This window comes from Cyprinodon tularosa, unplaced genomic scaffold (genome assembly GCF_016077235.1).
Source record: "Cyprinodon tularosa strain WSP-4 unplaced genomic scaffold, ASM1607723v1 ctg552, whole genome shotgun sequence".
NCBI classification, from domain to species: Eukaryota; Metazoa; Chordata; class Actinopteri; order Cyprinodontiformes; family Cyprinodontidae; genus Cyprinodon; species Cyprinodon tularosa.
Genome location: NW_024039288.1, coordinates 140,006 through 157,500, shown reverse-complemented (window position 1 = coordinate 157,500; position 17,495 = coordinate 140,006). Strand labels below are relative to the sequence as shown.

The window sequence follows — 17,495 nt, the reverse complement described above, 5'->3', positions numbered from 1 at the left end:
GGTCCAGGTAGAACCAGATAAGTTCATCAGAACCAACAGAACCATCTCCAATTAGATTCACTTAGATCAGAAAATGTAGAAAACTACCAGCCTGGAAGGAGCAGATTAACCGGTCAGAATCGACTGCAAACATTAAAATATTGAAGAATGCATCCAGAACTATTTTCAACAGACAAAAACAGAACCTACTAAAGTCCACAGAACCATATTAAGAGTTTCAGAACCGGCAGATTCAGAAATACCAGAGTTAAACTCCCAACACTTTGATGCTCAGAACCAGGATTAGAAAATCTGCAAAAGTACAAACAGACATACAGGTGCTGGTCATAAAATTAGAATATCATGAAAAAGTAGATTGATTTCAGTAATTCCATTTAAAAAGTGAAACTTGTATATTATATTCATACATTACATACAAACTCATATATTTCAGATGTTTATTTTGTTTAATTTTGATGATTACAAATGACAACAAATGAAAATCTCAAATTCATCATATCAGAAAATTAGAATATTGTGAAAAGGTTCAAAATTGATGGCCCCTGGTGCCACACTCTAATCAGCTAATTAACTCAAACCACCTGCAAAAGCCTTTAAATGGTCTTTCAGTCTAGTTCTATAGGCTACACAATCATGGGGAAGACTGCTGACTTGACAGTTGTCCAAAAGACGACCATCGACACCTTGCACAAGGAGGGCAAGACACAAAAGGTCATCGCTAAAGAGGCTGGCTGTTCACAGAGCTCAGTGTCCAAGCACATTAATAGAGAGGCGAAGGGAAGGAAAAGATGTGGTCGAAAAAAGTGTACAAGCAAGAGAGATAACCGCACCCTGGAGAGGATTGTGAAACAAAACCCCTTCAAAAATGTGGGGGAGATTCACAAAGAGTGGACTGCAGCTGGAGTGAGTGCTTCAAGAACCACCACACACAGACGTATGAAAGACATGGGTTTCTGCTGTCGCATTCCTTGTGTCAAGCCACTCTTGAACCACAGACAGCGTCAGAAGCGTCTTGCCTGGGCTAAAGAGAAACAGGACTGGACTGCTGGTGAGTGGTCCAAAGTCATGTTCTCTGATGAAAGTAAATTTTGCATTTCCTTTGGAAATCAAGGTCCCAGAGTCTGGAGGAAAAGAAGAGAGGCACTTCATCCACGTTGCTTGAAGTCCAGTGTAAAGTTTCCACAGTCAGTGATGGTTTGGGGTGCCATGTCATCTGCTGGTGTTGGTCCATTGTGTTTTCTGAGGTCCAGGGTCAACGCAGCCACATACCAGGAAGTTTTAGAGCACTTCATGCTTCCTGCAGCTGACCAACTTTTTGGAGATGCAGATTTCATTTTCCAACAGGACTTGGCACCTGCACACAGTGCCAAAGCTACCAGTACCTGGTTGAAGGACCATGGTATCCCTGTTCTTAATTGGCCAGCAAACTCTCCTGACCTTAACCCCATAGAAAATCTATGGGGTATTGTGAAGAAGAAGATGCAATACACCAGACCCAACAATTCAGAAGAGCTAAAAGCCACTATTAGAGCAACCTGGGCTATCATAACACCTGAGCAGTGCCACAGACTGATCGACTCCATGCCACGCCGCATTGCTGCAGTAATACAGGCCAAAGGAGGCCCAACTAAATACTGAGTGCTGTACATGCTCATACTTTTCATGTTCATACTTTTCAGTTGGCCAACATTTCTATAAATCCTTTGTTTTTATTGGTCTTCAGTAATATTCTAATTTTCTGATATGATGAATTTGAGATTTTCATTTGTTGTCATTTGTAATCATCAAAATTAAACAAAATAAACATCTGAAATATATGAGTTTGTATGTAATGTATGAATATAATATACAAGTTTCACTTTTTAAATGGAATTACTGAAATCAATCTACTTTTTCATGATATTCTAATTTTATGACCAGCACCTGTAAGCCAAGAACATCCAGATCAGATCAGTCTAAATAGAACTTCATAAAACAGAACCGATCCGTGTGATTCCAGAGTTATCAGAACCAGCTGTGGTCTCTAACGGTGAGAAAGAATGAAAAATCAGGCCAGGATAAAAAAAATCAAGCTAATCTGAGCCGACCACATTCAGAATCAGAACCAAAACCGGATAATGTTTCTGATCAGAACCAGAACAGAAGCACCAGTAGCATAAATCATCGAGTAAGAGCTGAGAAACTGAACCAAGGCAAGAAGAGAATAAAACTAAAAGTGGGAAAACTTTTAAAAAATCAGAAATATCAGAACCAGAAAAGTCCAAGAGAGCAACAAGAATCAAAACCTGACGGTTTGGTTTTGATCCAAAGCAGCTAGTTGGGTCAGATGATGTGAACCAAATGGAAAAAGCTTCAGATCTGAGCGGTTCTGCTGCTGAAAGCCTTTTTTTACAGACGTCCCTGAACGCACCTCACATGTAATAATACACCACCGTGAACTAATGAGGCCCGTCCTGCTGCTGTCAAATGCACGCATGCACGGCTGCAGCCGTTACCATGGAAACAGGCTGATGAATAATTGAGGGGTGAGAGCGACGCTGAGACGTACAAAAGAGCGATTTTACAGATGAAAGCAGAACTCACACAAACCGACACAGAACGCAGGTTCCGGGTCATCATCAAAGATGCCGGTGTTTCTAAACAACACAATCAGAGTGTGTGTCAGCGCGTGTGAACGCCAGGCTGTGAGTCGACCTGACATCTTCTTCTGTGTGCGCACACAAACTGGGTGTTAATAACACGGCTGCTGTGACAGGGAGCAGAAGAAGAAGAGATGTGCAACCCTTTAATTAGTGTGAAGAGTCGCAGTCCGACACCAGTTTATCTGTGAGGAGATGACCAGATGGGGGGCGGCAATGACACCATGAAAACCGGAGGGAGGAGGTCACACTGAATAGAACCAGAACCACAACCCCATCTGGGTCTTTTCGTCTCAATAAAGGAGGAGAAACAAAAAAAAAAATATGATAAAGGAAACATTTGTTTGGTGCAATCATTGCCTCCATCCAAAAAAAGCTCTTGCTTCCTGTTTATCATCCCTGACTGCAGGTCCGAGATCAAAGAATGAGGGGCAGACATCTCTGCAGAACCCACACATTCTGGACACAGACTGTATGAACACACAAATAAATAAAATACAGTTTGAAATTATTTGAACTATTAAAATTTCTGTATATAAACAAGACTATGATTAAAGGATCAGTAGATTTACAGTAATTTGTTCTATCAGATTAATTGGTATAGTTTTCAGTGTTGTAATGCTAGTGATTGCCGATTTAGCCAGCGAATGCCTGACGTCCCAGAATCTTCTAAAACGTTGGCTTACGCTGAACTTTCTATCTAATTTTTCAATTTTGGGGGTACACATGGAGTATTCATAACGAGTCCAGAAGGTATGTCCAACGACAGCCTTACTTATGCATAACGCACGGCAGCGTAATGCGCATGAAATGATGCTTGTGCATCATTTCATGCGCATTAACAAGCATCAGTTAAAGCTGCTCCCATCAGGTGTATCACTGCTCCTGAGGGGAGCAGCGATGCGCCCGGAGGCGCATAAAAAGATGTCTTTGATTGCTGCATTAACCTAACCTTAACTTACCTCTAACCTATGTCCTACGTATGAGCATACGCTGTCGTACTCCCCGTATGTCGACGAGTGCCAGCGTGTTTCAGCGTGCTCATAACTTATACAAGACGTACCCATAACTTATCCAACGGATGCCAGCGTTTTTGCCAGATTTTCCGTACGTCAGGCATACGCTGGTCTAAATCGTCAAGGTGTGACAGGGGCTTTAGGAAGAGAAGCACTGCCAGAGCAGAGACTAGGATGGTCCAGAGTCTGGTCTGGGATTATTCCTGCTGTTTAAGGGCGACGAGGATACAGAATAAACTTTATCTGGTTCTGTTTCTAAATATAAACTCTCACCTAAATAGGTCCATTTAGCTGTGCTGCAGGGAGGAGCAGCAGAACGTCTCAGCTGTGTTTGGAAGAAGGGGACCTGATAATAGAATGGAGGGGATTACACCAAACATTTGGCTTTTCTTTGTTAATCACCCTCATTGAGCCAAGTTCTAACCTCCTTGTGAGAGCAACCAGAACTGCCTGTTTAAAAGCTCTGCTAACGGGCATGCAAGTGGCGCAGTGTTTAGTGCGTACAACCCATGTACGGAGGACTTAAGGCTGATTTATGCTTCTGAAACCGAGGAACAACTACAATGGACAACCTATGCGTCCTCCTTTGTCTTTTTGCTAACTCCATAAACAGAATCTGTTCCTCTTCGATGTCTAGCAACTCTAGATCCATCTCTGTGACCGTGATATCTTGCAGATGTGCCATTGTTGTTTTGGAAGGTAAACACTCCCGCCGCCGGCGCCACCGAAGTTCTCGTGACCATCCGTTCTCACCAGTTCTCCAATAGGCTCCCCCTTGCGCTTTGGCGGGAAACTACTGTGCGTCCCAAGAAATTCCAGACCGACGATGCAGAAGCATACCAGCAAAACTGGTTCGCGACCAGACCCAAGCAACATTTTTTGTGTGCGGTTGCAGAAGTAGAATCTGCCCTTTAGTCCTTGACGCGACCGACCTGGGTTTGAATCCGGCCTGTGGTCCTTTGCCCTATGTCTCTCCCCCTCTCTCATACCCTATTTCCTGTCAGCCTACTGTCAGAAAAACGTGCCACTAGTGCCGTAAAAAATAAATAAATAAATAAAATAAAAAAAGGCTCTGCTAACAGCACATAGTCTCTGAAAACAGAGAGCTAGTTAGCATCCATTTATAATGCATGGCCCAAAACAGAAGAGTGACCTCGGGACAAGACTCTGTGCTACATCAACACCTTATGGACAAAGGACATACTTTTGAAGACCAGAATGTTCACATTTTGGACAAAGACAAAAGGTGGTTTGAAAGGGGTGTGAAGGAAGCCATCTACACTATATTGCCAAAAGTATTTGCTCACCTGCCTTGACTCACATATGAGCTTAAGTGACATCCCGTTCCTAATCCATAGGGTTCAATATGACGTCGGTCCACCCTTTGCAGCTAGAACAGCTTCAACTCTTCTGGGAAGGCTGTCCACAAGGTTTAGGAGTGTGTTTATGGGAATTTTTGACCATTCTTCCAGAAGCGCATTTGTGAGGTCGCACACTGATGTTGGACGAGAAGGCCTGGCTCTCAGTCTCCGCTCTAATTCATCCCAAAGGTGTTCTATCGGGTTGAGGTCAGGACTCTGTGCAGGCCAGTCAAGTTCATCCACACCAGACTCTGTCATCCATGTCTTTATGGACCTTGCTTTGTGCACTGGTGCACAGTCATGTTGGAAGAGGAAGGGGCCAGCTCCAAACTGTTCCCACAAAGTTGGGAGCATGGAATTGTCCAAAATGTCTTGGTATGCTGAAGCATTCAGAGTTCCTTTCACTGGAACTAAGGGGCCAAGCCCAGCTCCTGAAAAACAACCCCACACCATAATCCCCCCTCCACCAAACTTTACACTTGGCACAATGCAGTCAGACAAGTACCGTTCTCCTGGCAACCGCCAAACCCAGACCCGTCCATCAGATTGCCAGATGGAGAAGCGCGATTCGTCACTCCAGAGAACGCGTCTCCACTGCTCTAGAGTCCAGTGGCGGCGTGCTTTACACCACCGCATCCGACGCTTTGCATTGCACTTGGTGATGTATGGCTTGGATGCAGCTGCTCGCCCATGGAAACCCATTCCATGAAGCTCTCTGCGCACTGTTCTTGAGCTACATGAAGTTTGGAGGTCTGTAGTGATTGACTCTGCAGAAAGTTGGCGACCTCTTCGCACTATGCGCGTCAGCATCCGCTGACCCCGCTCCGTCAGTTTACGTGGCCTACCACTTCGTGGCTGAGTTGCTGTCGTTCCCAAACACTTCCATTTTCTTATAATACAGCTGACAGTTGACTGTGGAATATTTAGGAGCGAGGAAATTTCACGACTGGATTTGTTGCACAGGTGGCATCCTATCACAGTTCCACGCTGGAATTCACTGAGCTCCTGAGAGCGACCCATTCTTTCACAAATGTTTGTAAAAACAGTCTGCATGCCTAGGTGCTTGAATTTATACACCTGTGGCCATGGAAGTGATTGGAACACCTGATTCCAATAATTTGGATGGGTGAGCAAATACTTTTGGCAATATAGTGTATGTCAAGAAAGAAAAACAACCTTAAACAGATGGGGTTTCAAAAACCTACAGTTCAGCAATAGAACTGATTCCTTCCCGCTATCATCGCAACCCCCACCCCCTTACAGGGGACCAGAACATCTTGCCTGTTCAAAATTACAGGCTAACAAAGAACCCAAGGGGCTCAATTTGCATGTTTTCTAAGCCAAAACAAGGCTTTGTTTTTGGTCCGCTCTATAAAGTCTTAAACTCAACGCTATTTCTGACATTTTGATTTGAAAAAGCGGGCTGCTCAGTGGCACAGCGGGTGGCACTGCCGCCTTGCAGCAAGAAAGTTCCGGATTCAATTCCCGGTCCAAAAACATGACTGTTAGGTTAATTGGTTTCTCTAAATGTTCCTTAGGAGTGAGTTTTTTCTGTTTTTCTCTGTGTTGCCCTTAAATGGACTGGCAACCTCTCCAGGGTGGACCCCGCCTCTCGCCCATAGACAGCTGGAGATAGGCACCAGCACCCCTCAAGACCCCGCTTGGGATAAGCATTATGGAAGGAGGACCATGATGTCCTGGAGGACAGGATCTTCACCAACACATCCATATATAAATGTTTAAATCAGAAGTGATTTAAAAAATGTTATTCAGTAATAGATTTCTTATATTTTATGTCTAGTTTAATCAATTTTGTTATCAATTTTTGTTTTAGTTTATACAGTTGGAAAGCTCCTAATGATACAAGAGAAAATTTCGCTTTTTCAGGAAATGGCTGCCTTTCAATTAACTTCCATTCCTAGAGGTAATATGTCAGAAGATTTCTTTTAGCATTGCAGCCTGCTTTCAAGGTGAAGCTGTTCTAAATAAAGCTCAGAATATCCTCCATTTGTAGAATGTCTTAATTTCTTTTAGGACGTCTTTAGAACGCCTCTGAGGACATAAAAGCTGCTACCATCTTTGCTTTCCACCATCAAAGCAAACCTTCACGATTCTGAGCGGTGATATTTTTATCATATATTTATTCAGATATCCCAAGGTTTTATCCATAAGTGTTTTATAGTGAAAGCTGTTTTATAAAAGAATATTTTAGCTTAAGTGGAAATCATTCAGTGAAGAAACAGTTTCCCAATCATGAGTCAAATAAAAGCTTAAATACGGCAGATTAAGAGAATAAAACAGCAGCAGGTCCAGAAAACAGCAGGAAGTTCTGAGCAGTAGAAACATGGAAAACGCAGTTAGCTGACTCACTTGGAGCCAGATGTACCTAATGAACTGGCAATTGTCTGAAGGGAATCAAGGGGGAAAAAATGAGGAAGTTGTTCTTTAATTTAAAAGAACTAATTAAACATCAAATCCAAATAATGAGGGGAAAGCGTTGCTGAATCCTGAGAGGCCTGCAGATTAATTAATTGTGCGGATTTCTGCTCCACTTTCTGCCTCTCGCTCTTGTGTTCATCGGCTGTGAAGATAATCGAGAGGCGGACGCCGCCTCCGGAGCGAGCGGCTCGGAGCCAACGGCAGCTGACGGACGAGTGGAGGACGTGGGCCCTGGAGCCGGCGGAGTCGAGGAGAGTCTAACACATTCCCACATGGTGGCGGGTAAAAATAAATAAAAAAAATAGGAAGATGTAGGCGAACACTTCATGATGGGTCTGTTAACGGCAGCCAGGAAATGATAAAAACAAAGATGTTCCTGCTTTGAGCAGATTTGTTTCCTCCAAACAGGAACAATCAGACGCAGCAGAGCTGGCCTTCCTCCCTGATCTTTAGTCTTCATCACGCAGGATGAAGATACGTTAACTCATTGAAGGCATTAATTAGCACATTTTCTATGTCCGCAGCCTTCACATCACACATGACGGCTGCACCGCTCTGAGCTCTGGATCCTCATCCAGTCACTTCATTTGTGTGTTAATGTATGCATCATAATATTTCTGCATATAATGAAGCGTCTGGAGAGGAGGAGGACTAGGCTGACTGATTGGAGATGAAGCACTGAAGGGGAGACAGGTGACAACACTGACTGATAGAAATATGAGAAAGCTCTTCATCAACAAGGAGTCTGCAGGTTTACTGAGACCTTCAAAGTCTCAGGAAGCAGATGACACATAACACTTCAGAGTTATCAGACGTCATTAGAAACGAAGAGCATCGCAAAATAGAATAGAAGAAGAAAACCTGAGGTGCGAGTTTACATAATGCGAAGCAACCTCTGCAGCTCATTCACCTGAAAAGACGACCCGGGAAATTCACCACAGTTAGGCAGGTTAGAGGTTGAAGTTCATCACAGAAAAAAAACAAACAGGCGTGGATTGTTTGGAATGGTCAAAGTTTAAAGTCGTAGGGAAACGGCTGTTCCTACCGCTAGAGTTCTGAGTTCTCCTGAGTGGTGCCCGACTTTACACGAGTGAATAAAGTGAATGTGATTGGTCGTTTATCAAGGGGGCGTGATTGTTGTGGCGGAAGGTTCACAAGCAAGTTTGGTTGTGGCCAGTTTGTCGGAAGCATCACGCTAACCAGTTAGCAACTTAGTGCTAGTAGGTTCCTGATTTATATGGGTTTTATATTTTATGTTCTTTGACAATCATACAAGTTTTGTATCACAAATAAAGCCCTCTTATTACCTAAACACTCTCATTATCTAAGTTTCTGTTTCCTTGAGAGCATGATATAATTTGTTTTTGTACTCATGAGCTCTCTGTGCCATGCTCTGAGAATGATGTAATTTGTTATTGGTTTCGGCTGTCCATGAGCCCTGGGTGGGTTTGGGGGCTACCTCTTCCATATTTTGGTTTCTGTAATCATGCGCTCCAGGCGTGAGAGGGAGCGGTCACTTTTCCTGATTGGGTGAAAGATTTTACTTTAAAGTTTGGCATAAATGGCGGATGGCGGTTGGCATTGGCAGAGTCTGCTAGGGTTGCGTACGAACGCCTAGCTGTTTCCTGCCCTGCCGGGATCGACTGGCTCTCCGATCCTTTGTGTCACGGTAGGGGGACAATATAAATTGTATTGAGACAATATAATTTGTACTCAGTACCGTGCCTTGATTGATGTGCTTGCTTTGCTGTGTTCTGTGGCGGAATAAAACGAAACATTTTACTCTAGCAGACACAGTGTGAGTGTATCTGTGTGTATCCTTATTGCCGACCCATCCCAATCCTGCCTAAATTTTATAATACAGTTCCCAATGTGTAATTCCATTGGGACCAAGTAGCACTAAATTGGTGACTTAGAAACGACACTGTCAAGGAACGCTACACATTTTTTTATTTAGAGGAGGAAAGCGGGGACGAAGATGTTGTGGAAGAGGACGCCAGGGCGGCAGAAGCTTGGTTTGGTGTAGAAGGCTTCCAGCCGTACATGTTTGAGCCCTTGCCTCGCAACACTGCCAGTTCTGTTAGCTCTACGCCTGCTGAAGACACAACTAAACAATTGGATTTATAATACGCTATAATATAGTGATAATATGGTATCATGACCCAAGTATCGCATCGCAACACCCATGGCAATACTCACCCCTAATGTATATCATGCTTGTTTACAGACACTTGCAGCTGCTTCTCTACAGTCATTTTTGGGTTGTCTATTGTGCTTTAAATTGTATTTTATGTATGTTTTGCTAATGTATTGCTAATGTATTGTATGTATTTTAGCCCCGATTCCGTTTGGTTACTCCACTTGTCAGGCCACAATTTTAAATAAGAATGTGTTCTTAATGACTTGCCAGTAAAAAGGTATAATAAAGCTATAATAATAAAAAGTTTTCTCCAGGAAAACTCCATATATTCCCTTTTAACACTTTGAAAAACTGACCAAGTGCTGATCTTGGTTATGCGTTTGGTTAAATTACCCACAATCCTGTGCTGTATCACAATCACTGCTTTATGACCAAACACCTCCCCATCCAGGAACAAAAACATTAACTAGAAGGAAATAAACGTCTGTTAATGTCGGACCGATTGGTAATACTGACACTGATGTGTTTAAAAATGAAAAAGTTCAGCCACTAGCAATGGTAGCTCCCATATCTGCATTGCTGGTTATAAGACTCTGATTCATGTTGCCTCTTTAGGCGCTCATATTGGATCAGGACCTGGTTTCTACTTGAGGAAATGCTCATTAATCGGTGTTGCTGCATTTTACGTACCTGATTTCATCAGAAACTGATGCATTTATTTAAAATTGCTGATTAAAATTCTTCGTACAGTAAAACTAAGCCCAGAGCATCTTCTGTTTGTATTAAAATGCAACAGAGAAAAAGGGGTTTGAGTCTGAGTAACCTGATTATCATGTAAATGTGCCTAAACCAGCTTAACAGAAAGGCTCTGCATTAAATCAAGGAGGAAATCTGGGAGTAAAAGCGCGGCAGAGCAGGTCTGAGGAGACTTTTCTGCGTTCATCTCAGGGTTAGTCAGTCAACCAGCCAGAAATCGCTTTCAAATACAATCACACGCTGCAGTGACCACGACACACACCCTGAGCTGGATGATAGCTCCGAGAAATGCCTTGTGGCAGCTCTGCAGCTCATACACACCAAAACGGTGCATTTCTACAGGAGGGTCAAAATTCTGCATTAAATATCAGCATGTAAACACGCTCGGATGTCATGTTCTGGACCATTACATTCACACTGGAGCTCAGAGCTGGTTGCTGGATGTAATTTAGAGGAAAGCGCTGCGAAAAGACTGAATCGAACAGAACCATGAATCAGCAGTTTGGAAAAGTCCAGTCGGCGGTTTTTCCTCAAGGCCCGCAGACGGCGATGGGGAGCAGGAAATAAAAACAGAGAAGTCAAACATATTCTACAAGCAACATCCTGAACGCCTCATGAATCCCCCTCTGAATAAATGAAGCCAAACCTGGAATCACCCCATCCATCATCTGATCACTGATCGAACCAAAACAACAATCCCTACTTTGAATTCATGTGAGAGGCTCACCTTTCAGGACCTGCCATGGATCTGACTGGAATATAAATGATGGACAGTTTGGTTTTATTTCTGGTTGAATCGGGTCTGCCTGCTGAAATAATCAGAACAGCTTTAAGTAAACAAATATTTGCTGGTATCATAAAACCAGAGGTAGGATGTAAATATGTGCATTTACTAATAAATGTATAATATTTTTACTCTTACCTGAGGAATATCGTTTAGAAGAAACGCTATTATTACCTCTACTGCATTTACTTCATGAATGACAAAAAAATTAGCCAGAAAAACAAACTTTACTTTAAATTGACTTCCTATCATTTTATGGTAAACAGTGGAAAGTTTGGAAATGTTTCAGTCCTTCACTCATTTCCTTTTATTTATTCTATTTTCTTTTTTCATGGTGTTTTAAATCTTGAATTTTATTATTTAAATCCCAGAGCTTGTGTGTAACTTCACACTCTTAGAGGGGGTATTTCTTCACAGACGATGCTTTTTAAACTCGTAGGGAAACGGCCGTTCCAATGGTTTCTCCCGAATTCTCCTGAGTGGTTCACGACTTTACACAAGTAAATAAAATTAAATTGATTGGTCGTTTATCAAGGTGGCGGGGTTGTTGTGATGGAAGGTTCGCAAACAAGATTGGTTGTGGCCGGTTTCTCTGAAGCCTCTTGCTAACCAGTTAGCAACTCTAGTAGGTTCCCAATGGGAAATTCCATTGGGACCAAGTAGCACTAAATTGGTGACTTAGAAACGACACTGTCAAGGAACGCTATGGACAGCGGAAACATGCAAGAGGAGGAGAGTTTACTGTCGGAGGTCATGGATGAGTCTCCTCAGTCATACATTTTTTATTTAGAGGAGGAAAGCGGGGACGAAGATGTCATGGAAAAGGACGCCAGGGCGGCAGAAGCTTGGTTTGGTGTAGAAGGCTTACAGCCGTACATATTTGAGCCCTTGCCTCGCAACGCTGCCAGTTCTGTTAGCTCTACGCCTGCTGAAGACACAGACGTTCATCCCCGTGAACACTGGGATGGAACTCAATGGGAAAGGAAATGATTCTCATTTCAACCGTTGCGTATATTAGCTGCGACATATGAATCAAGATGCTATGACCGAAAAAATGTGATTGACAGATGACCGTTGATATATGATTGGCCGAATTTAGGTGTTCAGGCTGACGTATAACTAAAAACTGAAATTTTCTACATTTTGGGACAATATCTGATAAAGAGTACATTTATATACATGTTTAAGCCAGAATGATTTGACATTTAAATATGATTTCCCTGCCATCAGGTCCAGCTCTAAACATCTGTGACTTAAACTGGATTAAAACTTTCCTTAACCGTCTCCAAAGTTATGCTGCTAAAACATTCTAACTATTTCCTCAGCCCAGATTCTTTGTTGAGCAATGTGTGCTCTGACTGAATCACTAATGGAGCTATTGCTGTGAGCAATCACCCTGATTTTACATTTCCCATAGAAAGTATTCCTGGTCCAGTGCTTCTGTTCATGTTTTCACTGATAACATCACTGCTAAATTAATTTTACCCCATATGCATGTTCTGCATCTATTCAATTCAATTCAGTTTATCTATAGCACTAATTCACAACACAGGTCATCTCAAGGCGCTTTACAGTTCAACCAGATCATACAGTCAGATTGATGCAAAGTTTTCTATCTAAGGAAAACCAGTTGATTGCATCGCCTCATTAACTCGAAGGCAATCCCTCATACTAAGCATGCTTGTAGCGACAGTGGAGAGGAAAAACTCCTTTTTAACAGGAAGAAACCTCCAGCAGAACCAGGCTCAGTGTGAGCGGCCATCTGCTGAGGCTGACTGGAGTTCAAGGAGACAGAAGCAGAGAAAAAGAAAGAAGAGAAACAAACAGCAACCCTAGAACCAGCTCCACAAAAGCGTACAAGAAACACACAGCCAGGCAGACGAGCTCCGAGCCAGCTCCCATGTCAGAGGATGAAGAGAGCACATCCAGTTAGTCACAGTCAGAGAAACAGGACCACACTGGAAAACAGGCCGATCTCCAACATCTATAAACAAAGGTGTTGATGGCAGCAGTAGAGCTGATATTTCTCTCTGTGTGTTAATAGAAAGTGCTCCATGCTGCAGTGGTTCACTCTCCACCCAACCAAGGCAGATGGAAGCTCCTCCTCATCCTGGTTACTCTCCATCTCTCCTTCCTGATGCTGCTATGTGGTTGCTCAGTATTGGGGGGATTGCTGCTATTATCTGAGCTTCCTTAGATAAATAATAACTAACATTTTATTAATTTTTAGTAACAAATGTTTCATAGTCCAAACTGAAACTGTATGAACTCATCTTTCATCTAAGAACACATGAGAATCTGTTGCAGATCTGCTGCAACTTGACGCTTTACAAAAACACCTGCAAACTAAAAAAGTAAGAGTGTGAGGAAAATGTGCAAGAAAGCCAAAATAAAGTCTGGAAGCCATGAGAAAAACTGAAAACTGAGATTTTTTATCACCTCTGCTTATAACTATGAGACAGAGAAGAGCTAAAAGATGCAGAATAAAGACAAAAACAACACACAGCCTGACTTCAGGTCAGGAAGACCTGCTCTGGGTCAGTGGGGGAAATGTTTTCACGATGAATGCAGCCAAAACCTGACTTAAAAATTCAACTTAGCACAAAGTAATATTACATAAAGAATATTCATAAAGTTTAAAACTGAAGAAAGAAAGAAAGAAAGAAAGAAAGAAAGAAAGAAAGAAAGAAAGAAAGAAAGAAAGAAAGAAAGAAAGAAAGAAAGAAAGAAAGAAAGAAAGAAAGAAAGAAAGAAAGAAAGAAAGAAAGAAAGAAAGAAAGAAAGAAAGAAAGAAAGAAAGAAAGAAAGAAAGAAAGAAAGAAAGAAAGAAAGAAAGAAAGAAAGAAAGAAAGAAAGAAAGAAAGAAAGAAAGAAAATGTTTGTAGCCATCTTGATGCTTCATTGGAAAATGTGAGGAACCTGGTGGATGAGGCTGAGAGCGCCACACCTTCCAGAAACAGTCTGCGTTTTCATCAACAGATCCAGGCTGATGTGAGAAACCACAGAGGTCTGATTTGTAAATTTATTCAGGGACGAATGGAAGGAGCTGTCAGAGCAAAGACAGCTCAGCTTTGTTAGAGGCAGCAGTGTTGTCAGAAATGAAGCAACACATTCTGCCTGCAAACAAGGCAGAGAAACAAAACTTTACACTAAACAACAGACTGAGGATTAAAAATCCAGGTGGGTCAATTTTCCCTCCATTGGTTCTAACCTGTGATCATCAAGCCCAATAATGACCAAACCAATGGATCCAAACCATCTTCTGTCTGGGTAATAAGAATCAGAGGAAGGTGATGCTTTAAATAAAAAAAAAGTTCAACACTTTTTCCCTTATTTGCATTTAGGAGCTTTGAACAACAGTCTGCATCAGCAGGTGGAAAAGTCTGCCTCGAAATAAAAGCTAAAGGACAAAGAGGAGCATTCCTGTTGGGTTTTAGAGCCTGTTTGGTGAAGTTTGAAGGTTTATAGGAATAAGCAGCAACAGAAACCTGGAATTACTGCGTGCATTTCCCACATTCCTTCCTCTAGTAAACACTTCCTGCCTTGTTATTACCAATTCACCACCTGGGCCGGCGGCGTCACCTGGTGCGTGCTGTAACTGAGAAAAGACCCTCATCTATAATGAAGAAGCCACTACACGGTCGCATTTTCACCTGATTTAAAAGTCAGATAGCAGGGAGCCCGGCGTGCACCTGCTCTCTGCACTCAGCCTGATGGTTTGAAACCCTCTGGTGTCTGAGGAGGAGTCCAGCCGGCGCTTGGAGCTCCTTCAGCACCGATTATCTGCTGATAAGCTGCCCTGCCTGCGGCGCGCCGCCCTCACACTCACTCAGAAGGTGTGTGTTGTACTTGCTGGTGTAGTAGTAAACGTCTTCGTAGCCCTCCTGGTAGTCGTCGTCCGCCCGGTACCTTCTCCCCCGCCTCCTCCTGCTCAGGAGGCGCAGTAGGGCCAGGAACCGCTCCATCCTGGAGATCCCCACCACGCCGGGGGTCCAAAGTGAGCTGAAAGCGGGCCGGGCTAAGCTAGCAGCGATGCTGAGGACGATGGGAGCAGCTCCACACGGGCAGACGGGGAGAGGGATCAGGTTTCCTCCTCCTCCTCCTGGCTTTCTGTTCGCTGCTGCACTCACACACACCTCTGGAAGCCTCACACACACAGAAACATTAGCGAGAACACACACTCTCTCTCGCTCTCACACACTTGCTCTTTGTATTCTCTGCAGCCCTCCTCTCCTCCTCTGTTCCCGTCTTCTTTTGGCTGTTGGTGCATCTCGCCGGGCTCAGCCAATCACAAGCCTCGCCTCACACACACACAAAACACTCCTTCATCTCAGCTCTCCAATGTGTGCTTCATCTCCTTCGTTAGCTCCTTCCTTCCTTTGTCATCCTGTCCTCCTCCTCATCCATGTTTCCCACCTTCCTCTCCTCCTCCTCCTCCTCCTCCTCCTCCTCCTCCTCCTCCTCCTCCTCCTCCTCCCTCTGAGCATGAGGGGAGAGCTCCAGATTCCTCAGCCTGGTCTGTAATTACATGCTGAGAGGCAGAGGAGGCATTTTTTCCCGCTCTCTGCTCCACCTTTTGGAAACAACACCTGGTCAGCGTTTCTCAGTTTCTTCCTGTGAACGGAACCGATGATCAAACACCAGAACCCGCTGAAGATGGTGGAAAATGATCAGGAGCTTCTGGGTGATTTTGGAAAACTGAGCAAACTCTTCCTGTTTTAATTCTGCCTGCAGACCTGGATTAATCCACCAATATTCTTGTTCAATTTTCCACAACTTTCCTTGAAAAACTATAAACATCTTTTGTATTTTACTGAGAGGTGAAGCAGTCCAAACTTCCCTCTTTATGTAGAAAACTGAGACCTTAGATCAGGCTTCACAGGATGCAGCAAACTAGAGCCTTAGAGGGGGACTTTCACCTGTCAGAAGGACCACAACCCTAAAAACAGACAGCCAGAAATTTAACGGGAGGTTTGGATTGAAATATATTCATGTCCAAGAACGGCCTAGTCAAAGCCCAGACCTAAATATGGTTAAACATAAGACTAAACTAAAACTGATGTTTACAGAAGCTGGTGAAGAGGACCTGCAGGACAGAGCTCAGTCAGAACACCTCTGATGTCATCAAACTAAGCACAGGCTGTTCACCCTGATGACACACGACTGCGCCCTCAGATTCACCATCAATCACATGGTGAAGTTTGCAGACGACACCACGGTGGTGGGCCTCATCAGAAACGACAACGACCTGAACTACAGAGAGGAGGTGGAGCAGCTGGTGGACTGGTGCAGAGATAACAGCCTGATCCTGAACGTGGAGAAGATGAAGGAGATCATCTTGGACTTCAGGAAGAACCGTTCTAACTACGCTCCACTGCTCATCAACAGCTCAGCTGTAGAGGTGGTCAACAGCACCAAATTCCTGGGGGTGCACATCACAGACACCCTCACCTGCCCCCACCCATCCTCACCACCTTCTACAGAAGCACCATAGAGAGCGTTCTGACCAGCTGTCTCACTGTGTGGTGTGGAGGCTGCAGCGCCGCAGACTGGAAGAAGGTGAGGAGAGTGGTAAGAACAGCAGAGAGGCTCATCAGGTCTCCTCTTCCCTCCATTAAAGACATTTCATCCCAGTGCTGCTTGTCCCGATCCCGTAACATCATAAATGACCCCTTACACCCCCACCATGGACTGTTCTCCCAGCTGCCCTCTGGGAAGAGGCTTCAATGCAGGTTCCAGCAGATTTTGCAACAGCTTCTTCCCCACTGCCATCAGACTGATGAACTGTTGAATAAACTCTAAATAAAGTCAGACTCTGCATCACACTGATAAAACCAAACCAAAAAACACTGCATATTTACACCATATACATATTAATGCTCTGAACTTCCATATCAATGCAGTTTTGCACCATTTTTCTTTTTTATCACTGCTGCACTTTATGAAATGAAAATATTCATTTTACTGCTGCTCTTTCACTGTCTGAAAGCTGTGCAAAAAGAACCTTTGTTTTATAGACACAAATGACATTAAAAGTTGTCTAAGTCTAAGAGCTGGATCAACAGTGAGCTGAATAAAACTCCTTCTTCAAAGTTAGTTAGTCCTTGGTATAGCGCTGCTGCTATGACGTGGAGGTAGAGCGCACTAACCGTATACCAGCTGTTGCAGGTTTGAGTCCTGGCCCTGCCGACCTTTGCTGAATAGTCATTTAACCCACTTTCCTCTCCATAGTATCGAAAATAACAAAATAAAGGCCACTACAGCCTAAAAATAATATTTAAAAAATGCCCTTGGTATAAAATCCCGACATAAACTGGAGTCGACATTTCCAGGATTAAAGGATTAAAGTTTGTGGTGAGA

The 17,495-nt window shown here is 43.4% G+C and overlaps 1 protein-coding gene across 11 annotated transcripts in view; it reads right to left on the bottom strand.

Moving 5' to 3' along the window:
• Nucleotides 1-17,495, bottom strand: part of grip1 (glutamate receptor interacting protein 1) — an 87,572-nt gene that overhangs the window by 47,030 nt on the left and 23,047 nt on the right. For 2 of the 11 annotated variants that reach the window (XM_038305185.1, XM_038305193.1), the window contains exon 1: nt 14,965-15,480. The exons of 1 other annotated variant lie outside the window; for it this stretch is intronic. In XM_038305185.1, coding sequence (XP_038161113.1) covers nt 14,965-15,100 — 136 coding nt within the window. In that variant the 5' untranslated portion in view covers nt 15,101-15,480. Of the gene's footprint in view, nt 1-14,964; nt 15,483-17,495 lie in introns of those variants that run through there. 8 more of the 11 variants (XM_038305183.1, XM_038305184.1, XM_038305186.1 and 5 more) reach the window with 8 other exon arrangements.